The sequence below is a fragment of the Staurois parvus genome, unplaced genomic scaffold (assembly GCF_062004578.1).
Source record: "Staurois parvus isolate SC_StPar_1 unplaced genomic scaffold, SC_StPar_1.0 ptg002675l, whole genome shotgun sequence".
Lineage (NCBI taxonomy): Eukaryota > Metazoa > Chordata > Amphibia > Anura > Ranidae > Staurois > Staurois parvus.
Window position 1 is genome coordinate 192,194 of NW_028320471.1, and position 26,807 is coordinate 219,000.

Sequence of the window (26,807 nt, forward strand, 5' to 3'; positions counted from 1 at the left end):
TGTGAGCAGGGACGACTGGATCCGTGCAGGATGGATGGCAGAGTAGTTAGCGTGGTCAGACGGGCCAGGTCAGCAACATGCGGGCAGCAAAGTACCAAAGGAGCAGGCAGAGAATGGTCAGGGTCACAAGCTGGGTTCAGTAACTCACGGGCAGCGCGGTACAGGGGATCAGGCAGAAGGATGGTCAGGCAAGCCAGGGGTTCAACAGGAGACGGTCAGCAGAGGTCAGGATCAAGCAGGGTCAGCAACGAAGCAGGAACACAGGATACCAGGTACAGGGGCTCATGGGAAAACATACACCAAGGCCCAGATCACAGGCCTGGTCATGCCCTAAATACACCTTCTGCAATCAGCCCCAGGTTTGGCTGATTGCAGGAGTGAGCTTCTGGCTGCTGAGAGCACCCGCTGGTCAGCTCTGGTACTGCAGCCCACACGGCCGGTGAGTCCCACCACCAGTGCTGAGTCCATTCCTGACAACAATTGTTCAATTTTTACTGTGTGAAGAAATCCGGCCGACTCTTCAGGGTATGGCATAATGAAGCCGTGCAGCACACAGTGTTCACATGGTATTGGCACACACAGGTTAATCACGATGGGAGGTTGCGGGGCAGATCCAGGGGCGGACTGACAACTCATGGGGCCCCTGGGCAATAGGGGATCATGGGGCCCGTGTCCTTGCCCAAACTCAAAAAAAAGCCTATGAAAAAGGTACCAGGGGCATCTCATGGGGCCCCCTACGGACCCCCGGGCAGTGCCCGAGTTTCCAAATGGTCAGTCCGCCCCTGGGCAGATCTGTATGTCATCATATGACTGGTGCGGCCATGAATAGGATACTAACTGGTGAGATATATGATAAAAAAAAAAAGTGTAATAGCTGCAGGGAACTCATTCATGACGATCATTATGGTGGCCAATTACCCCGAGGACCCAGTGCGCACGTGCCAAGCGACATTCAGGTACGTACTTCAGCCTGTAGCAGCCACCCGCACAGTGTATACAGCAACCAGTTATGACACCAGCAGTGAAATTATTTTGCAATAAAAACACAACTACCAATTGTGTGACCAACATAAAACATATTATTCTAAGTTACACAATTGTTTATATAAAGTTACATTTTAATTAACATACTATCCAGTATACTTTTTAATTAGGAAAAAAAAAAAAACACACTATATCGCACTTTGCTGTTTTTTTTGTCTTCCCCTGGATCCACTGTGGGTATGTGATGGATTTGGTGAAATGCCTATGCTGTTTTGTTTAAAATATACATATTTACTTTTATACATTTCTAAATATATGTGTTGTGCGTATATATATATAGTCTGCTGGGCTTTGCAGTCCTCCTTAACTTGTTTTGCTCAGAGCGATGCTCTTAACCCCTCCCTTCGTACTGAGAGAATTTTACTTAGATTGAGAATGTGAGGGGGGGGGGTGAAAAGATAACGGGATGAGAAGCAAGCATCAAGTTTCTACATTTCTCCTATATTTCAGCCAAGCAAAATGTGCCTTTCAGAATGTGACTAATTACATAATAGTGACGTATACTCTATTGTTCTCCATGTATAAAAGGTTAAGCACCGCCCTGCAATAAACAGATGAGATGTGAAAGTGGTTGCACGTGTAATTATTTTCCAGCGTGCACGCAATCCATATCTCAAAATTAGGAACAGCAGCGACATCCTACCCTGAGCCCGATTGTGGTTCTCCCAACCTTTTTTTTTGTTTTTTTTTTAATGGATGAACTTGTCTTTCTTCATCCAGACTATGTAACATATATACACACTTTTTTTAATCACACACACTATAAGTACCAGAGTCTTTTTTTCATATTGGCATCCTATAGTCTTCTGCAAAAGGCTTGCGTTAGGTTTTTTTTTTTTGTTTTTAACAGGGATGGGGGCAGCAATCTCCAGGAAGGATGCAGAGGATCTCACCACTGCCCCCCCAGGGCCACAGATCTGGGCTCACAGAAACAGCCGCTGACAAGTTGTAGGATGCAGATCTCTTCTACCAGCAGGAAACTTATTTTGCAATAAACACAACTACCGAGTGTATGACCAACATAAAACATGACGTGAAATATAATATTTATTATGCATTTGATATATCTGTAATTATTTTTTTAACATACTATACATATACAATATACTTTGTAATGAATAAATTCACTTCTATTTTCATTACACATACTGTACACAACTAGTATAGGTAGATTTTTTTTATATCATCATCCTATAATCTTCTGCATAAGGTTTGCCTTTTATGGTTTTTTTAGTTTGGGGCAATCCTTGGGTAGGACGCAGCGGGTTTTGCCTCCGTCATCCAGGGCCACATATCCGGACTTACAGAAACAGCCGACGACACATACATCAATGCACACCCGTTTTTCTCTCCAATTGCTGCATGAAGCGGGACAGGCGCTCCCACAGTCGGTGTAGGTTCTGTTCCCTGTGCAGTCTCCGCACTCCTCTGCTTTGACGCAGCCTCCGACTTCATTGGCCAGGAAGCCCTTCTTGCAGAAACATCCCTTCACACACATCTCAATACATGGAGGGGGGACAGGCCGGCTGCAGCTTGCTGGGCAGGCCGACCCACAGGATTTGAATTCTTTATTTTTTGGGCATCGAGTGCAAGAGACTGAAAATGTCAAAAAATAAATTAAATATGAATGACATAATTGCAAGAGAAAGCTGCATACAGGAGAACATTCCTGTATCTTAGAGAGAAAAAAAAAAAAAAAAGAGAAAAAACCAAACCGTATTTGCTTTGACTCCCTAGGCTGCACCACCCAGGAAATTTCTCTAGGTGGCAGTAACCTGGTTAAGGATGAACCAATCAGATTGTTTTTTATCCATAAAGACTAGCCAACGCATTTTATTTATAAAAAAATTCTCAGAGCTATTAATCCTCCATGTACAGCCGATCTGTGCAAATCTGAGGCAAAAAGCAAATGTTATTAGGCTATTTATTCTCTAGGTCGAATGTTATCCATCCATAAAGAAGAGTAAAACAGGACAAAACGACTTAGGGCCACTAGATGGAGCTGAGCAAATCAGAAAAATACTGCATTACGGCCACTAGATGGAGCTGACAATCATAGGAAATATAGATTTGTTTTTTATGATTGGCAGCTCCATCTAGTGGCCGTAATGCAATATTTTGCATGTGCTGTGCAAGTAAGAACACTCATCCCCCATGTAACTATTGGCATCTAGACTCCACCCACCTGACCCATATCTAGTAAAAATGGGCCCCCAAAAGTCAGGAGGGACCTTGTACAGCTGCACAGTCTGCCCACCCCCGGTGACACCATCCTCCTATAGAGGGATTTAATTTTTTTTTTCTTATACATACCTGGCCCAGCATATATTAGTATGAAGGAGACACCTGGAAAATAAAAACAGCGATTGATAACATTTTAATTTTTAAACTGTAAAATTAAAAAAAAAAAAAAAAAAAAACCCACACACCAAGTAAATTTAAAGATAGATATTCTCAATAAGGAGTGAAGGAAGATCAAAACCCCAGTAAGGTTCAATTTTTGTTCCTTTGGGGAGATTTCCTTCACTTCCTATAAAGGAGACAACAGGAATTGTGCGTAAATCTCTCCAAAATAAGGAAAATCTCCTCAAAGTCAGTTGTCCCCAATGATAGATGTCCCCTCTATTCCTGTTCTGGTGACAGCTGTAGAGGTTTGGATTTCCCACCAATGTGAACAGAAAGGGGAGGGGGCCTATTATTGCTCCTAGTAAGGCCAAGGCTGGGGGGAGAGGGGTCCTTTTACACCCACTGACCCCAATCCTGGGAGGGGGGGTTATTATGACTACTGACCCCAATACTGGAGGGGGTTTATTACACCCACCAACCCTAGTACTGGTGGGGTGGTTATAACACCCACCAAACCCACTGCTGTGGGGGGGGATTATTATACCTACTGATCCCAATGCTGCTGGGGGGGGGGGGGGATATGACACCCACTGACCACATTGCTGGTGGGATTATTATAGCTACTGACCCAAATGGTAGGGGGAAGTACTATATCCACTGAAGCCAATGCTGGGGCACCATTCTGACCAAGGAGAAGTGGTCATTTTTGCTCCTACTTCCACTCCAATTGCCCCCAGTCCAGCCCCCACAACAATGGAGGGACCCTCTGTTTAAGCTTGGGGCCCCTGGTCTAAAGAATACCCCTTCATAGATAACCCTGATCACACCCAGGGGGAGTGTTGTGCCATACAGAATGGATAACCATGGAGGATGGGCGCCATCTTGGATCTCAGGTGGGAGGATATACTGGGTGCTCTCAGCCTGACTCCAATATAAATCAGTGATATTAAAATTTCTACTCACCAATCAGAACCAGCAGGAATCCAGAGGACGGCCCCATGATTATGATCATGCTGACACAAAGTAGAAGAATGAGCCCTACAGATGACACGGGAAGATATACATTTCTATTACAACACAATTGGAATCGCACCATTCTAACCAACTGTCATTGAGGAGCTCTGTGTCAAAACACAAGCCTCCCTCACTGGGGTCAATTGATAGAACCCCCCCCCCCCCCCCCCCCCCGAACTATTCATCCAGTGAACCTGCATCTACATTGGTTCGGGCAGAAACGTGTTCTTTTATTAGTAGCAGTGGTAAAATACCACTAGGTGGAGCTGAGGAGCATAGGAAATACACAAGAGATACAATGTAGCAATTCTAGCCACATGAAGACCACAATACATAGATATATGTATGAAAGTGGTTTATCGTGGTTATGGCTGGAAAAAAAAAAAAAAAAAAATCCAGGTGTCAGGCTCTCGATGGGGGGAAAGTTGTCACCCTATAAAGGTGCCGGAACACGGTAGGATCACTAGGGATTAGGTTAATAAAAAATCTACAGATTTAAAAATATTTAGCCCGGGTTCACACCGCATTCCTGCGCTAATCACATGCGATCTGTGTGCGGTGCAATCGGAGCCGTACATTTTGTATGGCTAATCGCATTGCACCCGCACCAAAAACATGCAGGACCTTTTTTTTCAGTCCACACTAGAATCGGATCACATGGGTATTCACACCTACGCGAGAGTTCACATACATGCGGTATATTGCATGTGATTTGTGCAGGAACCACACTGCATTCCTCTGCGAATCAAATGCGATTTGTTTGCAGTGCAATCGGAGCCGTACATTTTTTATGGCTCTAATCGCACCAAAAACACGCAGGAAACATTTTGCTCTGCACTATAATCGGATCGCACGGGTAGTCACACCTATGTGATCCGATTCAGCACATCGCACCACATTTTGCAGATTGCTTTTGGGGTGTTAACATACACAACCGCAGCAATTCGCATGAACGGGGCGCGATTCTGAAGCAGTGCAGAATTCTCACTGAAAACAAGGTACTCCCAAAGCCCCCCCCCCCTCCCCACAGTGGAGGTAAACAAGCGAAGCTTCCGCATTTGGGCGGAACTCGGATTTAAATTGGCTTTTGCAACGACAGTAACACCACGTACACGCAATAAGAAAAATTGAACGAAACTTTTTGTATGAGAACCAATCATCCGATAACACTGTTCAACAGGTAAAAAGTTTTGGGCATAAAATTAGCTAATCTTACATAATTTTGGGGTGCTGAAAACAAAAATGACCCTAAAAAATGTTGATTGGCTCTAGTTTCCATGATATATTCACCCATCTAATGACGTAAGCCATTCAAAATTATGATGCAACTTCAGCTGCATATTGCGCAATTGATACTGGTGACCAATAGAAAATGGCATGTATACTGAGATGATGCAATATTAGCCTTTAATTGCATCACTTCGCTGCATAAAAGCTGCAGTATCTGTAGCTGATTGGAGTTCGTCTTTACATTTCGTTTTATGCTTATATAGGCTACTCAGTAATGCCTCCAACTTGTGTGAATAAAGCAGATAATTTCTGCTATATCTGCAGTGAAATAACTTTTATCTCACAAAAAAGGAGGATAACAGGAATGATTAAGAAAGCCTACAACTTGTATTTTGGCTGCAAGATAGGAGACCAGGACAAGAGCTGGGCACCACATATATGCTGCAATTCTTGTGGGACGGCACTGGAGCAATGGTTGAATGGAAAAAAAGGCATCTATGCCTTTCGCTGTGCCAATGATTTGGAGAGAGCCAACAGATCATGTTAGTAATTGTTACTTTTGTATGGTGCCTCCAATTGTAAAAGGGCTAAATAAGAAGAAAAAGTTATCTGTGCACTATCCAAATATTCCATCGGCAATACGTCCAGTTCCTCATGGAGAGGGGCTACCAATTCCTAAAGCACCAGAATCCTTCGTGGTTGAGTCAACTGAGGAAGAACCTGAAGCGTGTAGTCACGTGCAGTTGTAAGAGATAGCCCTTTCCTCGAATACAAGAGAAAAGCCAAGAGAAGCAAAACCGACACAAACTGAAGACAAAACTAGTGAGAATCCTAGAGAAAAAAAAACACCCAACCCATGATATTCTCATTGTGTGTACTGGGCCTAAGGCCAGGGTCACACCTATGCAGGTTGCATTTTAACCATTTCTGCATTGCATTTTTACAGTGGGCTTTTGTTGCTAGGCAGATTTAAAAAGCAGAATGTATCAAAAAAAGCACTACATGCTTTTCTACAGCATTTCCATTGAAGACTATAGAACCAAAAACACAATTTTTTTTTTTTAATAAATAAGTCCCTGACCCCTTCCAAAAAAAATACACTGAGTGTGAACCTGTCCCATAGGAAATAATGTTAAATGAACTGTACTGCATTTCTGCAAAATGGTGTGAATCTGGGTGGGTGTAACATGTTACAAATTAAAAAAAAAAAAAAAAAAAAACAATGATTGTGATAATCCACACACAGTACATGGCAAACACAGTACAGTCCATTGAACATGATTTCCTATGGGACACATTCACATGTCCGCATTTTCACCCAGTGCATTTATTTTTTTTTGGAAAGGGTCAAAGACTTTATTATACAAAAGTTAACTTTTTTGGTTCTATAGACATCATTGGGAGTGCTGAAGAAAAGCATGTGTTGCAGTTTTGATGCCTTTTTTTTGCTGGGCAGATTTTAAAAGAAAAAGGAAACAAAAAAAAACAAAAAAAAAAAAAAAACACTATATATATATATATATATATATAAATAAAATATTGCAGTTAAATATACTCAGACAAGGCCCTTCATGGCAGGATCACCAGGGATTGTTATAATAAAATCAGCCCATTTCAATATACGGAAGACAGTTTTTGCCATTCCAGGACACGCAGGAACTCATTAAAGATCCACAAACACTCCAATTGTGATACAAAGAAAGCTGCAAAATAACATTTCAATAACTCTCAGAAGTAATACATTGATGTGTGAAGTCTCTGGTCAGGGATTAACCCAACAGCAGCCTATCCAGCAGTGCTACTGACCTGTGTGGTGTAGTTGTAGTAGTCAGCAGGTCCAGGATCAGAGATGACTGGGTTCAGGATTATATAGGATGTGGGGTGGGGTGGGGTGGGGGGTGTGACCATCCAGTAGGCGGGTGTGGTTCACTAATTGCTTCTAGTTCATGTTTTTTCGGGATTTCCATTGTGATAACTCATACCTTTGTCATCCGAATTCTAGATATAAAAAGCTGACAAGGAAGCCCAGTGCACGTCATGGTGTCAGTGCCATTTAATTAGGTTCTTCCTTGTCCTTGGACTAATCCAAATTCGGCCCTCAGGCATTCAGCTGATCCTCATTCTTTATTCCAGTGGTCTCCAAACTGTGGCCCTGAGGATGAATGCGGCCCTTTGCTTGCTTTTATCCAGCCCTTGGGCCTTTATTCTCCCCCCACCGTCAGCAACAGTGGGGCATAGTTCCTGCCACTGACACCGACAATGAGGCACTATTCCTTCCACTGACACCAATGATGGGGCACTATTCCTTCCACTGACACCAATGATGGGGCACTATTCCTCCCATTGACACCAATGATGGGGCACTATTCCTCCTACTGACACCAATGATGGGGCACTATTCCTCCTACTGATACCAATGATGGGGCACTATTCCTCCCACTGACACCAATGATGGGGCACTATTCCTCCCACTGATACCAATGATGGGGCACTATTCCTCCCACTGATACCAATGATGGGGCACTATTCCTCCTACTGATACCAATGATGGGGCACTATTCCTCCCACTGACACCAATGATGGGGCACTATTCCTCCTACTGACACCAATGATGGGGCATTATTCCTCCCACTGACACCAATGATGGGGCACTATTCCTCCCACTGACACCAATGATGGGGCACTATTCCTCCCACTGACACCAATGATGGGGCACTATTCCTCCCACTGACACCAATGATGGGGCACTATTCCTCCCACTGACACCAATGATGGGGCACTATTCCTCCCACTGACACCAATGATGAGGCACTATTCCTCCCACTGTCACCAACGATGGGGCACTGTTTCTCCCACTGACACCAATGATGGGGCACTATTCCTCCCACTGACACCAATGATGGGGAGACCAGATATAGTGAATGCAGGGTTCGGGGTTTATTAACACTGCCCAGGGGCCCAAGGTGAATGGGGGCCCCAGGAAAATCTTGCTTCACATTATACTTGCCAACTGTCCTGGATTTGCCGTGACCCAGGCAGTGTCCCAAAATCTGGGCTGTGGGGACAGCAGCAGCCTGTCACTGGCTGAAATCTACAATCGGACAAATATATCTGCCCGCTATTTCCTCCCACATTCTGCGTCTCTCTTCTGGCACTTTTCAGGGGTTAAGAAAGAACCCCCGAGGCAGCTAATCTTACCCAGAAGTCTTTTGGTGATGAAACGTGTCGGATGGAGCCTCCCTCTGACGTCATCACGCTGTCCTGAAAACTGTATATGAATGCTGATATTCCTCTTCATGTTTATAAGTAGGATTTTATTTGCACAATAAAGACACATTGGTTTTCCCGCACTAGGAGAGGCATGTTTTAGTTTTCATGACATTGTCCTGATACCGTTATGGGAATGGCTCACTTAAGTGGATTCTGGGTCCTGATATGACATAGAAGTCCGGATGGTGCTACTTTTATATAGAGTCTAATATGACCCCCTATAACCCACATGGAAGAAAAATATATTTTAAAAATATTCTTCCTAAATATATTAATATATATTTTAAATACTACAATTTTGGCCGTATTCAATATATTTTAAATATATACAGTATCAGTGGGAGGAATAGTGTCCCATCATTGGTGTCAGTGGTAGGAATAGTGTCCCATCCTTGGTGTCAGTGGGAGGAATAGTGTCCCATCCTTGGTGTCAGTGGGAGGAATAGTGCCCCATCATTGGTGTCAGTGGGATGAATAGTGCCCCATCACTGGTGTCAGTGGGAGGAATAGTGCCCCATCATTGGTGTCAGTGGAAGGAATAGTGCCCCATCATTGGTGTCAGTGGGAGGAATAGTGCCCCATCATTGGTATCAGTGGGAGGAATAGTGTCCCATCATTGGTGTCAGTGGAATGAATAGTGGCCCATCATTGGTATCAGTGGGAGGAATAGTGCCCCATCATTGGTGTCAGTGGGAGGAATAGTGCCCCATCATTGGTGTCAGTGGGAGGAATAGTGCCCCATCATTGGTGTCAGTGGGAGGAATAGTGCCCCATCATTGGTGTCAGTGGGAGGAATAGTGCCCCATCATTGGTGTCAGTGGGAGGAATAGTGCTCCATCATTGGTGTCAGTGGAAGGAATAGTGCCCCATCATTGGTGTCAGTGGGAGGAATAATGCCCCATCATTGGTGTCAGTGGGAGGAATAGTGCTCCATCATTGGTGTCAGTGGGAGGAATAGTGCCCCATCATTGGTGTCAGTGGGAGGAATAGTGCCCCATCATTGGTATCATTAGGAGGAATAGTGCCCCATCATTGGTATCAGTGGGAGGAATAGTGCCCCATCATTGGTGTCAGTGGGAGGAATAGTACCCCATCATTGGTATCAGTGGGAGGAATAGTGCCCCATCATTGGTATCATTAGGAGGAATAGTGCCCCATCATTGGTGTCAGTGGGAGGAATAGTGCCCCATCATTGGTATCATTAGGAGGAATAGTGCCCCATCATTGGTGTCAGTAGGAGGAATAGTGCCCCATCATTGGTATCAGTGGGAGGAATAGTGCCCCATCATTGGTATCAGTGGGAGGAATAGCGCCCCAACATTGGTATCAGTGGGAGGAATAGTGCCCCATCATTGGTATCAGTGGGAGGAATAGTGCCCCATCATTGGTGTCAGTGGGAGGAATAGTACCCCATCATTGGTGTCAGTGGGAGGAATAGTGCCTCATCATTGGTATCAGTGGGAGGAATAGTGCCCCATCATTGGTGTCAATGGGAGGAATATTGCCCCATCATTGGTGTCAGTGGGAGGAATAGTGCCCCATCATTGGTGTCAGTTGGAGGAATAGTGCCCCATCATTGGTGTCAGTGGGAGGAATAGTGCCCCATCATTGGTGTCAGTGGGAGGAATAGTGCCCCATCATTGGTGTCAATGGGAGGAATATTGCCCCATCATTGGTGTCAGTTGGAGGAATAGTACCTAATGGTTTATATCAGTGGGAGGAATAGTGCCCCATCATTGGTGTCAGTGGGAGGAATAGTACCCAAGAACTTGATTGGTTTTGGACAGTACAGAACCATTTGTCCTTTAAAACACACACAATCTATTTTGATACAGAATGATACAGAATATGATCACATTTATTCAGCGATGACTTTGACACGCAGACAGTAAACCAATTTGGAACACAGAGTCCTTACAACAACCATCAACAATACAACATATCCTGTATATATATATATGTAACTAGTATGAGTACCAGAGCCGTCTTTATTTTAGCTCCCTGTAATCTTCTGCATTCTGGGCGGGACAGAAGTCATTCACAGGAAGCCTTTCACCCACCCAGCCCGAGTTGGATGTTTATTTGGAGGGGGGCAATCCTGGGGAGGGACACAGGTGGAATCTCCACCATTCAGACGTATAAATCCGCTCTTACAGAAACATCCGCGGACACATTGCAGGGTGCACGCCTGGGGTTTGTTCGCTTTGTCGCACGCGTCAGGACAGGCGCTCCCGCACGTTTGGTACTCTTGATTTGGTGGGCACTCGGTGTCGGTGTCAGCGACTGAAACGGGCAAACAAAAAAATAATGGATCTTATTAATTATTAAATCTTTGCTTTGAAATACACTTCTATAGGAGAGCCTTCCTGTCCCCGGGGTGAGTTTTGGGTGAATGAACCTCGACCTCCACATTCACAGGTTGGCCTATCTGCTGCGCGAGCTTTTGTGGCCCTGGTGGGTCTTACACCCAACAGCAGACATCAAGGGGCCCCTGTACAAGACTCATTCTTCCCCCCTATTCAACTACTGTAGGAACTCCCATCCCCTGTGTATCCATTGACATCTCCAACGTGTGGACCGAAGTGAGCTCCCACGCACCTGACCCACATCTAGTATAAATGGGCCCCCAAAGTCACAGAGGGCCCTTGTACAGACACTATCGCCAAGGGGGGCCCCTGCACATAACCAATTACTTGGGGCCCCCCATTCAACTAATGGGCAAGTAGTAAAACTTATGTACAGCATGGCTGGATCTCGGGGGGTGCTATTTTAGTTGTGACCCACAAATACTACCCTATGCTGCCCTAAATTGACACAATACCACCCTAATCTCATACTTTACCGCCCTAATCTGACACTATACTGATCTCAGTTATGCGTTGTGTAGGGAAGAAGAGCTCTGCTGTCTGTGCCCAGGCTATGTGCAGTGCAGGAATGCCCTGCCAGCAGTGATCCCTGTCCTCTGCCCTGCCAGCAGTGATCCCTGTCCTCTGCCCTGCCAGCAGTGACCCCTGTCCTCTGCCCTGCCAGCAGTGATCCCTGTCCTCTGCCCTGCCAGCAGTGATCCCTGTCCTCTGCCCTGCCAGCAGTGTCCCCTGTCCTCTGCCCTGCCAGCAGTGACCCCTGTCCTCTGCCCTGCCAGCAGTGACCCCTGTCCTCCGCCCTGCCAGCAGTGACCCCTGTCCTCCGCCCTGCCAGCAGTGACACCCGTCCTCTGCCCTGCCAGCAGTGACCCCTGTCCTCCGCCCTGCCAGCAGTGACCCCTGTCTTCTGCCCTGCCAGCAGTGACCCCTGTCCTCCGCCCTGCCAGCAATGACCCATGTTCTCTGCCCTGCCAGCAATGACCCCTGTCCTCCGCCCTGCCAGCAGTGACCCCTGTCCTCCGCCCTGCCAGCAGTGACCCCTGTCTTCTGCCCCGCCAGCAGTGACCCCTGTCCTCCGCCCTGCCAGCAGTGACCCATGTTCTCTGCCCTGCCAGCAATGACCCCTGTCCTCCGCCCTGCCAGCAGTGACCCCTGTCCTCCGCCCCCAACATTTTTTGCTGTACCCCCACATCAGACAGGCTAGATCCGGCCCTGAATTCCAGTGTATAAATTGACATCTACTATAGACAGAAGTGAGCTGCCACCACCTGACCCTAATCTAGTATAAATGGGCCCCATGAGATGCCCCTGGTACCTTTTTCATAGGCTTTTTTGAGTTTGGGCAAGGACACAGGGGCCCCATGATCCCCTATTGCCCGGGGGCCCCATGAGTTGTCAGTCTGCCCCTGGCTGTGCCCCTGTCCTCTGCCCTGCCAGCAGTGACCCCCGTCCTCTACCCTGCCAGCAGTGACCCCCAACCTCCGCCCTGCCAGCAGTGACTCCCATCCTCAGCCCTGCCAGCAGTAACCCCTGTCCTCCGCCCTGCCAGCAGTGACCCCCGACCTCCGCCCTGCCAGCAGTGACTCCCATCCTCCGCCCTGCCAGCAGTAAGCCCTGTCCTCTGCCCCCAACATTTTTTGCTGTACCCCCACATCGGACAGGCTAGATCCGGCCCTGATTTCCAGTGTATTAATTGACATCTACTGTAGACAGAAATGAGCTACCGCCACCTGACCCTAATCTAGTATAAATGGGCCCCCAAGTCACAGAGGGCCCTGGTACAGCTGCACTGTCTGCCCCATGGTATGCCCGCCCTGGGTTACACCATATTCCCCTTCTATAGTGAAATTCCATGTTTCTACCTACCTGGTCCAGCATGTGTTAGTATGAAGGAGATGCCTGGAAAACAAAAATTATCAATTAAATAAATCATTATTTTAATTCATTCTTTTTACCTAAAAATATTACAAGAAAAAAAGTCTAAAACATTTTTTTGGAACATTTGAAGTATATTTAAAATTGAAACCCCTTTTTTGTTTGTTTCAATGAAACCTTTTGAAATCTAGGAAAAAAAACAAAAACAGTATAAAAGAGGGGGCCCTAGACTTCATCCTACGGGCTGTATGCGGCCCCCATAGTAAGTATGGGGCGGCTTTTTTTTACATCCCATGACCCCAATGCTGGAGGGCTTTTATTACATCCAATGACTCCAATGCTGGGGGGGGCTTTTATTACATCCAATGACTCCAATGCTGGGGGGGGCTTTTATTACATCCAATGAGCCCAATGCTGGGGGGGGGCTTTTATTACATCCAATGACTCCAATGCTGGGGGGGGCTTTTATTACGTCCAGTGACTCCAATGCTGGGAGGGCTTTTATTACATCTAATGACTCCAATGCTGGGAGGGCTTTTTTTACATCCAATGACTCCAATGCTGGGAGGGCTTTTATTACATCCAAAGACTCCAATGCTGGGGGGGCTTTTATTACATCCAATGACTCCAATGCTTTAGGGCTTTTATTACATCCAATGACTCCAATGCTGGGGGGCTTTTATTACATCCAATGACTCCAATGCTTTAGGGCTTTTATTACATCCAATGACTCCAATGCTGGGGGGGCTTTTATTACATCCCATGACCCCAATGCTGGGAGGGCTTTTATTACATCCAATGACTCCAATGCTGGGGGGGCTTTTATTACATCCCATGACCCCAATGCTGGAGGGCTTTTATTACATCCAATGACTCCAATGCTGGGGGGGCTTTTATTACATCCAATGACTCCAATGCTGGGGGGGCTTTTATTACATCCCATGACCCCAGTGCTGGGGGGGCTTTTATTACATCCAATGACTCCAATGCAGGCAGGGCTTTTATTTCATCCCATGACCCCAATGCTGGGAGGGCTTTTATTACATCCAATGACTCCAATGCTGGGGGGGCTTTTATTACATCCCATGACCCCAATGCTGGGAGGGCTTTTATTTCATCCCATGACCCCAATGCTGGGGGGGCTTTTATTATATCTCATGACCCCAATGCTGGGGGGGGCTTTTATTACATCTAATGACTCCAATGCTGGGAGGGCTTTTATTACATCTAATGACTCCAATGCTGGAGGGCTTTTATTACATCCCATGACCCCAATGCTGGGGGGGGGCTTTTATTACATCCAATGACTCCAATGCTGGGGGGCTTTTATTACATCCAATGACTCCAATGCTGGGAGGGCTTTTATTACATCCCATGACACCAATGCTGGGAGGGCTTTTATTACATCCAATGACTGCAATGCTGGGAGGGCTTTTATTACATCCTATGACTGCAATGCTGGGGAGGGCAGAAGGGGGTATTTTATTACTCTCATCAACCCCAAATCCAGAGGAGGAGGGGGTCAGTTATTATTCCCAATGACCCCCAGGTGGAGGGTGATCTTTTACTACTCCCATTGACACCAGTTCTTGTGGGGGGCTTTTAATTTCACCCACTGACTCCAATGGCGGGGGAGGGGGGCTCTATTCTACCCACTGACACATTAGAAATGATTTCTACTCACCAATCAGTACCAGCAGGAATCCAGAGGACGGCCCCATGATTAACGAGACTTTCTCAGTTTCCTGAAACAAAGAGGAAGGGCGAGCCGTACAGATGAGACACAGGAAGATATACAATTCTATTTCCATAATACTCATGTGATGAGCTTGGAATGAAGAGAGAGAGCGGGGAGGCTGGGCACCCAGGACCCCAGTTGCGGGAGGTTTATTGAGGGGTTTCGGCACACAATAGGAGGGACTGGGATGATGATGGTGGGAATAACAAGTGGAGGTCGAAGTCCAAACAATAGAAGTCTTGGGGATCCGCCCAGAAATCTTTCACCCACGACAATTTCACTAATTGTAAACAATTTGCCTATCCATGCGTCCAATGGTTACATTTATCTGCTAATTCCCTCTAGTGTTCTCGAGAATTGTTACATTGTATCTCTTCTTACAAAGACTTATGTATTTCCTATGCTCCTCAGCTCCATCTAGTGGCCATAATGTGGTATTTTTATCACAGCCCACAATAAAAAGCACATTTGTAATTTCAGAAGAGAAAATAGCTTACGGAACATTCTTTTTTGCCAAGTTCACAATGGCCAAATAGCGCCTTTTTTCTTTTTTTTTCATGTTTGTGCTTAGTAGATAATTCTAATATTGACACGATGTCTGGAGCAATACCAGTCCCAGTGTCCACATATCAACCAAGAATCAGTACAGAACTACAAGTCCCAGCAGTCTCAGTGCTCCTAAAGCAGCACACAGCCAACACAGAACTATAAGTCCCAGCAGTCCCAGTGCTCCTAAAGCAGCACACAGCCAACACACCCACATGGAGGAAAAATATATTTTAGATATATTTTAAAAATATTCTTCCCAAATATATTGACATATATTTGAAATACTAACATTTTTGACCTTATTCAATATATTTCATAAGATATTTCAATAAATAAATAAATATATATACACATACAGTATACTGTATGTTGAAATGCATATTTATTACAAGATATATGACAAAATATTTAAAAAAATAAATTTTCAAATATACCGTATGTCTTTAAAAATACATTTAATCTACATTTTTGGAATGCATTTACAAATATATGTCAAAATCTATGTCAAAATTTAATTTTATATGTTGAAAAATATAAATTTTTACAAATATTTTCTATATATTTTGTAATATATAAAAAACGCATTTCAAAATGCAGTATATATATATATATATGTATTGAAATATATTTTGAAAAATATTGAATATGGTCAAAATGGTAGTATTTCAAATATATGTCAATATATTTGGGAAGAATATTTTTAAAATATATTTAATGTATATTTTTCTTCCATGTGGGCAGAACTACATGTCCCAGCAGTCCTTAATGGCACACAACCCAACAGTAAAAGAAGTGTAGCTTCCAGTAAGTACTCACGTCGAGAGGTAGGGCAGCTCAGTCTCGGGGTTCACACACGTAGCTCCTTTTTGGTGATCACACTGGAAGGACACACTGCCTGCTTTATATAGACTGGAGGGGGGGGGGGGGGGCAGATAGGATGGAGGTTGGTATAGAATGTTGTTGCACAACTACATAGTTGATATGGTTGAATTGAAACAGCCGTCTATCCAGTTCAGTCTGAGCCTGTGTCTGTGTGTCTGTGTGTGTGTGCGTCTGTGTGCGTCTGTGTGCCTGTGTGTGTCTGTGCGTCTGTGTGAATCTGTGTGTGTCTGTGCGTCTGTGTGTGTCTGTGCGTCTGTGTGCGTCTGTGTGCCTGTGTGTGTCTGTGCGTCTGTGTGAGTCTGTGTGTGTCTGTGCGCCTGTGTGCGTCTATGTGTGTCTGTGCGTCTGTTTGTGTCTGTGCGCGTCTATGTGTGTCTGTGCGCCTGTGTGCGTCTATGTGTGTCTGTGCGTCTGTTTGTGTCTGTGCGTCTGTGTGAGTCTGTGTGTGTCTGTGCATCTCTGTGTCTGTGCGTCTGTGTGCGTCTGTGCGTCTGTTTGTGTCTGTGCGAGTCTGTCTGTCTGTGCGTCTGTGTGTGTCTGTGTGCGTCTGTATGCTTCTGTGTGTGTCTGTGCGTCTGTGCGTCTATGTGCGTCTGTGTGTGTGCGTCCGTGTGTCTCTGTGCATCTGTGTGCGTCTGTGTGTGTGTGTCTGTGTGTCTGTGTGTGTCTGTGCGTGTCTGTGCGTGTCTGTGCGCGTCTGTGTGCGTCTGTGTGCGTCTGTGTGCGTGTCTGTGCGCGTCTGTGTGCGTCTGTGTGCGTCTGTGTGCGTGTCTGTGCGTGTCTGTGCGTGTCTGTGTGCGTCTGTGTGCGTCTGTGTGCGTCTGTGTGCGTCTGTGTGTGTCTGTGTGTGTGTGCGTCTGTGTATGTCGCTCACAGCCATAGGAGATCATTTTATTTCACAAAATACAGCAAGGTTCGTTGGGGCTGTGCAAATGTTTGCCACATTCGTACAGCAAAGTTTCTATACATAGACCCCCATAGTGACCCCCATAATGAAGCCGTTGCTCCACCTAGCAGGATAATTTTTTGTGCATGCGTCAAGCTATGTACAAAATAGAATCCTGCACTGGGCATGTTTGTTTTAGAGATGTTGTCATTTTTATTTTACGTTGTTTTTATTTTATTTGTATTTAATTTTCATGTACATTTTTATATCAGTCCTTCCGACCCTCAAGTGAGAACATATAGTCCATGAGTGCAGTAAAAGGAAATCAACCATTGAAGACACAGCAAGGTGTGAACTGAACAAAGTGATCTTTCCGGTTTGGGCCATGCAGGAAAATCCACAGGTGTAACCGGTCTTATTTCTGGCATTTACACACGCACTGTATCCAAAAATAAAGAATTGTGTGGTATTTTAGGATCCATACATGTTTTAATCTCTTTGTTATCTTTAAATAAGTCATTAAAGTGTTACTAAACCCCGGACCCCGCATTCACTATATCCACTCTCCCCGGACCCCTCATTCACTATATCCGCTCTCCCCGGACCCCGCATTCACTATATCCACTCTCCCCGGACCCCTCATTCACTATATCCGCTCTCCCCGGACCCCGCATTCACTATATCCGCTCTCCCCGGACCCCTCATTCACTATATCCGCTCTCCCCGGACCCCGCATTCACTATATCCGGTCTCCCTGGACCCCGCATTCCCTATATCCGCTCTCCCCGGACCCCGCATTCACTATATCCGCTCTCCCCGGACCCCTCATTCACTATATCCGCTCTCCCCGGACCCCGCATTCACTATATCCGCTCTCCCCGGACCCCGCATTCACTATATCCGCTCTCCCCGGACCCCGCATTCACTATATCCGCTCTCCCCGGACCCCACATTCACTATATCCACTCTCCCCAGACCCCGCATTCACTATATCCGCTCTCCCCGGACCCCGCATTCACTATATCCACTCTCCCCGGACCCTGCATTCACTATATCCGCTCTCCCCGGACCCCGCATTCACTATATCCGCTCTCCCCGGACCCCTCATTCACTATATCCGCTCTCCCCGGACCCTGCATTCACTATATCCGCTCTCCCGGACCCCGCATTCACTATATCCGCTCTCCCCGGACCCCGCATTCACTATATCCGCTCTCCCCAGACAATTCTAAGGAAACCTTTGGGACAAATGTAAGATTTTAGGGTCATCTAAGAATGAAATTATGGTTAAAGGACACTCGGGGCATCTGGGGGACAGTGTTTTTCACTTTTTCATTATCAATACTCCTTTGCTGAACACTACTGGTATACATAGATAACATACAGATAAAGGTGTGTTCAGTCATTCCCTCACTGTGTCCTACTTTCACCTATTACCCCATTCAAGGAGTTTATGAAAGGATTTGAGTATTCTTGGTTAAAGTTATATTTATATTTCTACCAAAGAGCTGATTCGTCTCCAGAGGTTGTAAGCAGTATTTTAATATACCGTACTTCAGGTCTTGTGATTTCTCCCTATGGTTTATTGTGGATCTAAGTGACCCAGGACTTCTCACCCTTCGTACCCTCCATGTCTACAAATATTACTTTACATTATTATCATCTTTTGTTAGTAAAGCTCTAACATTTCAAGGAGAGTTACACATCAAATTCTGAAGGTGACTTTCTACCTCCTGCATACAAACCCCAAAGAGTCCTTAACCACTTCCAGACCGGACACTTTCCCCCCTTCCAGTCCGGACACTTTCCCCCCTTCCAGTCCGGACACTTTCACCCCCTTCCAGTCCGGACACTTTCCCCCCTTCCAGTCCGGACACTTTCCCCCCCTTCCAGTCCGGACACTTTCACCCCCTTCCAGTCCGGACACTTTCACCCCCTTCCAGTCCGGACACTTTCCCCCCTTCCAGTCCGGACACTTTCCCCCCCTTCCAGTCCGGACACTTTCCCCCCCTTCCAGTCCGGACACTTTCCCCCCCTTCCAGTCCGGACACTTTCCCCCCCTTCCAGTCCGGACACTTTCCCCCCCTTCCAGTCCGGACACTTTCCCCCCCTTCCAGTCCGGACACTTTCACCCCCTTTCAGTCCGGACACTTTCACCCCCTTCCAGTCCGGACACTTTCACCCCCTTCCAGTCCGGACACTTTCACCCCCTTCCAGTCCGGACACTTTCACCCCCTTCCAGTCCGGACACTTTCACCCTCTTCCAGTCCGGACACTTTCCCCCCCTTCCAGTCCGGACACTTTCCCCCCCTTCCAGTCCGGACACTTTCACCCCCTTCCAGTCCGGACACTTTCACCCCCTTCCAGTCCGGACACTTTCACCCCCTTCCAGTCCGGACACTTTCACCCCCTTCCAGTCCGGACACTTTCACCCCCTTCCAGTCCGGACACTTTTACCCCCTTCCTGTCCAGGGCAATTTTCAGCTTTCAGCGCTATCACACTTTGAATGACAATTGCGCGGTCATGCAACACTGTACCCAAATGAATTTTTTACCATTTTTTTGACACAGATAAAGCTTTATTTTGGTGGTATTTGTTCACCGCTGGGATTTTTATTTTTTTTGCTATGTAAATGAAAATGTCCAAAAATTTTGAAAAAAAGTTTTTTTTTTAAATTTTGCAAATAAATAATATTTCATCATAAATCATTGCCAAAATTTATTCCGTTATCTTTTTAGTAAAAAAAAAAAATCCAAATTAGTTTATAACCAAAAATTATAATTTTTAAACATTTTTTTTTTATTTTTTTATATTATTATTTTTTATTTATTTATTTTTTTTACATACTGTCACCCTAGCAGTACAGTGTCACCATGGTGACACTGTACTACTTGTAGGGGGTGATGATTTGTTTTTGTTTTTTTTACACTGATTGCTTTTACACCCATATAGGATGTAAAAGCAATCATTTCTCCTTCTCTCTGGCTGCATTCCTGCACTCATTGAGAAGTACTGAGTGAGCTGTGATTGGTCACAGCTTGTCACATGGTACAAGGCTGTTGTGCATAGCCTTGTACCATGTGACCTCTGTGATCATTCACAGATTTCACACGTAGTAAGCAATGATGTCACAAGTGACATCTTGCTTACTACTTTGCATGTGATCACTGATTGGCCAATCAGTGATCACATGATCGGGACCTCGTACAGAGGTCCCGTCCGATGATCGGTGTTTCACTGTGTCCGGAGGACACAGCGGGCACCAGATTGCGGTGCTGCGCGCTCCCAGGGAGCGCGCACAAGCAGGGTGTTGGGAGGCCGTTTATAGACGGCCACCCGACCCTGCACTGCCACCGTCCGGCCGTTTATATGCAACGGCCGGACGGGAGGTGGTTAAGAAAGGTACAAAAATAAGAAACTATTTATCTGCAATAAAGATCTTTAAAACTTGGGTCTTATGATCTGTCTTTTTTTTTTCAAACATTGGGACACAATTGTGCAATATCCTTTAGATTTCTCAATAACAATGTACAGTAGTTTAAAGGCCGGGCTCATAATAAAGTGGATGGATTTCCAACTTGCAAGAAAAGTATATTTGAAATATATTTTAAAAATATTCTTCCCAAATATATTGACATATATATAAAATACTACAATTTTGGCCGTATTCAAGATATTTCAAAATATATTTCAATACAATATTGCTAGGGGTTCCTCAAACTGCGGCTGATTGACTACAAATTTGATGGTGCCCTCATAGTTCCAAGTTGATTCAGCTCCCATTTGATGGTTCCTGCATACTTTTGGGTCTAACGCCACTTTGCAAAGGATGGTTTTCTGATCACCACTCTACGGAGCATTCTTCCCACTGACCATCAATGTGAGGAGCATTCTACCCACAGAACACCAACATAACGGGATTCTTCCCACTGACCACTAATGTAAGGAACATTCTACCCACTGACCCCCAATGTAAGGGACATTCTTCCCACTGACCCCCAATGTAAGGGACATTCTTCCCTCTGACCCCCAATGTAAGGGACATTCTTCCCACTGACCACCAATGTAAGGGACATTCTTCCCACTGACCACCAATGTAAGGGACATTCTTCCCACTGATCACCAATGTAACGGACATTCTTCCCACTGATCACCAATGTAAGGGACATTCTTCCCACTGACCCCCAATGTAAGGGACATTCTTCCCACTGACCACCAATGTAAGGGACATTCTTCCCACTGACCACCAATGTAAGGGACATTCTTCCCACTGATCACCAATGTAACGGACATTCTTCCCACTGATCACCAATGTAAGGATCATTCTTCCCACTGATCACCAATGTAAGGATCAATTTTCCCACTGATCACCAATGTAAGGATCATTCTTCCCACTGATCACCAATGTAAGGATCATTCTTCTCACTGATCACCAATGTAAGGGACACTCTTCCCACTGACCACCAATGTAAGGATCATTCTTCCCACTGACCACCAATGTAAGGATCATTCTTCCCACTGATCACCAATGTAAGGATCATTCTTCCCACTGATCACCAATGTAAGGATCATTCTTCCTACTGATCACCAATGTAAGGAGCATTCTTCCCACTGATCACCAATGTAAGGATCATTCTTCCCACTGATCACCAATGTAAGGATCATTCTTCCCACTGACCCCCAATGTAAGGAGCATTCTTCCCACTGACCCCCAATGTAAGGGATATTCTTCTCACTGATCACCAATGTAAGGGACATTCTTCCCACTGACCCCCAATGTAAGGGATATTCTTCTCACTGACCACCAATGTAAGGGACATTCTTCCCACTGACCACCAATGTAAGGGACATTCTTCCCACTGACCACCAATGTAAGGGACATTCTTCCCACTGACCACCAATGTAAGGAACTTCCTTCCCACTGACCACCAATGTAAGGGACATTCTTCCCACTGACCCCCAATGTAAGGGACATTCTTCCCACTGACCACCAATGTAAGGGACATTCTTCCCACTGACCACCAATGTAAGGGACATTCTTCCCACTGACCACCAATGTAAGGGACATTCTTCCCACTGACCACCAATGTAAGGATCATTCTACCCACAGAACACCAACATAACGGGATTCTTCCCACTGACCACTAATGTAAGGGACATTCTTCCCACTGACCATCAATGTGAGGAGCATTCTACCCACAGAACACCAACATAACGGGATTCTTCCCACTGACCACTAATGTAAGGGACATTCTTCCCACTGACCCCCAATGTAAGGGACATTCTTCCCACTGACCACCAATGTAAGGGACATTCTTCCCACTGATCACCAATGTAAGGGACATTCTTCCCACTGACCCCCAATGTAAGGGACATTCTTCCCTCTGACCCCCAATGTAAGGGACATTCTTCCCTCTGACCCCCAATGTAAGGGACATTCTTCCCACTGACCCCCAATGTAAGGGACATTCTTCCCTCTGACCCCCAATGTAAGGGACATTCTTCCCTCTGACCCCCAATGTAAGGGACATTCTTCCCACTGACCACCAATGTAAGGGACATTCTTCCCTCTGACCCCCAATGTAAGGGACATTCTTCCCTCTGACCCCCAATGTAAGGGACATTCTTCCCACTGACCACCAATGTAAGGGACATTCTTCCCACTGACCACCAATGTAAGGGACATTCTTCCCACTGATCACCAATGTAAGGGACATTCTTCCCACTGACCACCAATGTAAGGATCATTCTTCCCACTGATCACCAATGTAAGGATCATTCTTCCCACTGATCACCAATGTAAGGATCATTCTTCCCACTGATCACCAATGTAAGGATCATTCTTCTCACTGATCACCAATGTAAGGGACACTCTTCCCACTGACCACCAATGTAAGGATCATTCTTCCCACTGACCACCAATGTAAGGATCATTCTTCTCACTGATCACCAATGTAAGGGACATTCTTCCCACTGACCACCAATGTAAGGGACATTCTTCTCACTGACCACCAATGTAAGGGACATTCTTCCCACTGACCACCAATGTAAGGGACATTCTTCCCACTGACCACCAATGTAAGGGACATTCTTCCCACTGACCACCAATGTAAGGAACTTCCTTCCCACTGACCACCAATGTAAGGGACATTCTTCCCACTGACCCCCAATGTAAGGGACATTCTTCCCACTGACCACCAATGTAAGGGACATTCTTCCCACTGACCACCAATGTAAGGGACATTCTTCCCACTGACCACCAATGTAAGGGACATTCTTCCCACTGACCCCCAATGTAAGGGGCATTCTTCCCACTGATCACCAATGTAAGGGACATTCTTCCCACTGATCCCCAATGTAAGGGACATTCTTCCCACTGATCACCAATGTAAGGAACATTCTTCCCACTGATCACCAATGTAAGGAACATTCTTCCCACTGATCACCAATGTAAGGGACATTCTTCCCACTGACCCCCAATGTAAGGGGCATTCTTCCCACTGACCCCCAATGTAAGGGACATTCTTCCCACTGACCCCCAATGTAAGGGACATTCTTCCCACTAACCACCAATGTAAGGAACATTCTTCCCACGGACCCCCAATGTAAGGGGCATTCTTCCCACTGATCACCAATGTAAGGAACATTCTTCCCACTGACCACCAATGTAAGGGACATTCTTCCCACTGACCCCCAATGTAAGGGACATTCTTCCCACTGACCACCAATGTAAGGAACATTCTTCCCACTGACCACCAATGTAAGGAACATTCTTCCCACTGATCACCAATGTAAGGGACATTCTTCCCACTGAACAAAAATGTAAGGAACATCCTTCCCACCAACCCCCAATGTAAGGAGCATTCTTCCCACTGACCCCCAATGTAAGGCACATCCTTCCCACTGATCACCAATGTAAAGAGTATTTTCACAACACCCCCCCCCCCCCCCCATCCCATTTAATATATATTTAGCAGAAATCCTGAGACTTGAAAATCAGGGCAGTTCCTTGTCATATTAAATATTCCCTATATTAAACAGATCTTCTAACCAACAGTATTGCACGTGAGGCACAAGGGAGGTGCTTTAGCTCTAGCATGCAATTAATTCCACTGAATGCTGTTTACAGAGGTATATATAAACCCTACCCAAATGACATTTAAGTTGCTTAAGAAATTACTATAATAAACAATTTCACATTTTATAATCTTAGTGCTGCTGATCTGCCCTAGCCTCTTTCATTCACTTCCAGTCTGCATGCTCTTGCCCAAGCTTTGGTTGCACATCATTGCTCTGGACCCACTTCCTGCTAGTGAAAATGATGGACCATGCCTGTGCAATGTGCATCTCCATGACCACTTGTAGTCTCTGTGACGGAGTGACTTTTGGGGGTGGGGGGACCCCTGTATCATCTCTACAAATCCCTCTTATGTGTAAAGGCACCCTGTGCCTGTAAGGGGCGCAGGGTGTTCTGTCCAGATATTGTGTAGACACGAATAGGTTGGGTATGGGGGTTGTCCATTGTTCACTGCCATGTGGTTGCCCCATTGTTCTATTGTGTCTTGCTTGCCAGCAAACTATTATGGGATGCATGTGTTCCCCTATTGTCTACTGCCATGTGGTGTATCCCATTGTTCTATTGTGTGTCTTGGTTTGGTGGGGAGTGTTTCCAGCAGCCCTTCCCTCCTGATGGGATGGCCTGCTGATGTGCTTCCTGTTCCTGGTTGTATTTCCCCGCCCTGTGTATATATCTTGTGTTTGTGTAAAAATAAAGCAGTTGACCTCCTGTCTTAAGAGAGTCTGGTGCTGTCTATTTCCTGCATGATCAGCGGTGGGGTCCGTGGATTTGTGTTCGGACAGGGAAACGGGAGTCTAATGGAAATACCCTAGTGCAGTCGGGGTCCGGTTCCGTTACAGTCTCCACCAGGGAAGCATGTGAGAGGGTGACAACCAAGGAGCATAATTGGGAGGCCAGAACAAAATATTGTCACCCTACAACAGAAAGTGCCTGAACAAAGACCCCCATGACAGGATCATTACTGATTATTTTAATAAACGCTGAAGATTTTCTAATATTAAATACAACTTTTTAAATATATTAACACATTAAAGCTTATATTAAATTTTATTAATCGGGTTAAGATCTGCTGGACCTTAAAGAGACATGGCCACCTTGCCTATTCAGGACAAGGTGACCATGTCTTTGCAAAGGTCCCCCTGCTCCCGGATCCCATGATATTCACCGTGCCACCATCAAAATAGGAAAGAGCAGGGGAGCACTGGTTAACCACTTGCCGCCCAGCCACCGCATATAAACGGTGGCAGGGCGGCGCTCGTAGGCAAAAGTACGTTTTAAAACGTGTGCCTACAAAACAGGTAGGGGGCGCGCGCGAGGCGCGCGCCCGCCCTACCTGTCCCGCGGGTGTCAGCAGCGGGTCTCCGCCGCCGGGTCACAGCCGGTTTTTACCGGCCGTTTTCCCGTGATGAGCGGTGAACACTGACACAGAGCAGGGCTGCATTGTTTACACACAGCCCTGCTCTGTGACAGTTCGCTGCCAAGCTGCAGAGGGAGAGAACAGTTTCTCTCCCTCGATCAGCTCCCCCCTCCCTCCCCCCGTCCAGTATACACCCCCACCCCCTAGTAAAACACTCCCCTCATACAGTGAACACTAAAAATGTTAACCCCTTCCTCCCCAATGACATTAGTACAGTTTCAGTGTTTTTTTTTGCACTGATCACTGTATTGGTGTCACTGGGGATGTCCGTGACCCCAAGTCAGCTTCCCCCCAGTGTCAAAATGTCCGCCGCAGTCCCGCCGCCATAAGTCGCTGGTCGCCGTCATATGTCGCTGATCGGCGCCAATATTAGTATAAATAAAAATTAAAAATCCCAGTATCTTTCCCGCCATTTGTAAACACTATAACTTTCACGTAAACCAATTAATTTACACGTATTGGGTTTTTTTCAGCAAAGACATGTCGCAGAATGCATTTTGGCAGAAATTTATGACTAAATTTGATTTTTGCATTTTTTTTTACTGGACATGTTTTATAGCAAAAAGTCCAAAATATTGTTTTTTTTTCCTCAAAATTGTCAGCCTTTTTTTTATAGCGCAAAAAATAAAAACCGCACAGGCAATCAAATACCACTGAAAGAAAGCTCAATTTGTGGGAAAAAAAGGATGTAAATTTCATTTATGTACCGTATTGCATGACCGCGCAATTGTCCGTTAAACTAGCCCAGCGCTGTATAGCAGAAAAATGGCGTAAATTGCAGTATCTATACCATATTTTGTAGATGCTATAACTTCCACACAAAGCAATCAATATACACTTATTGGGATTTTTTTTACCAAAAACATGGAGCAGAATACATTTTGGCCTAAATTTAGAACCAACTTTGAGTTTACTATATATTTTTTATAGCTGAAAGTAAAAAATATTGTTTTTCTTCAAAATTTTTGTCCTTTTTTTGTTTATAGCGTGAAAAATAAAAAGCGCACAGGTGATCAAATACCACCGAAAGAAAGCTCTATTTGTGTGAAAAAAAGGACATAAATTTCGTTTGGGTGCAGCATTGCATGATCGCGCAATTATCAGTTGAATTAGT

The 26,807-nt window shown here is 45.6% G+C and overlaps 2 protein-coding genes across 2 annotated transcripts; both read right to left on the bottom strand.

Annotated features, from left to right (window-relative positions):
* Positions 1 to 2,078: 2,078 nt before the first annotated feature.
* Positions 2,079 to 7,462, bottom strand: LOC149429972 (serine protease inhibitor swm-1-like). Its single transcript, XM_089666292.1, has 4 exons — positions 7,441 to 7,462; positions 4,354 to 4,428; positions 3,358 to 3,390; positions 2,079 to 2,640 (listed from the first exon to the last, which is right to left on the bottom strand). Exons 2-4 carry the CDS (start codon positions 4,400 to 4,402, stop codon positions 2,264 to 2,266), a joined length of 459 nt encoding a protein of 152 aa, XP_089522418.1. The 5' UTR covers positions 4,403 to 4,428; positions 7,441 to 7,462; the 3' UTR covers positions 2,079 to 2,263.
* A 3,279-nt stretch (positions 7,463 to 10,741) lies between these two features.
* Positions 10,742 to 16,359, bottom strand: LOC149429973 (chymotrypsin inhibitor-like). The gene is made up of 4 exons (XM_089666291.1): positions 16,246 to 16,359; positions 14,827 to 14,887; positions 13,134 to 13,166; positions 10,742 to 11,187 (listed from the first exon to the last, which is right to left on the bottom strand). The coding sequence occupies exons 2-4, from the start codon at positions 14,861 to 14,863 to the stop codon at positions 10,943 to 10,945; spliced, it is 315 nt and encodes a 104-aa protein (XP_089522417.1). The 5' UTR covers positions 14,864 to 14,887; positions 16,246 to 16,359; the 3' UTR covers positions 10,742 to 10,942.
* Positions 16,360 to 26,807: the final 10,448 nt, after the last annotated feature.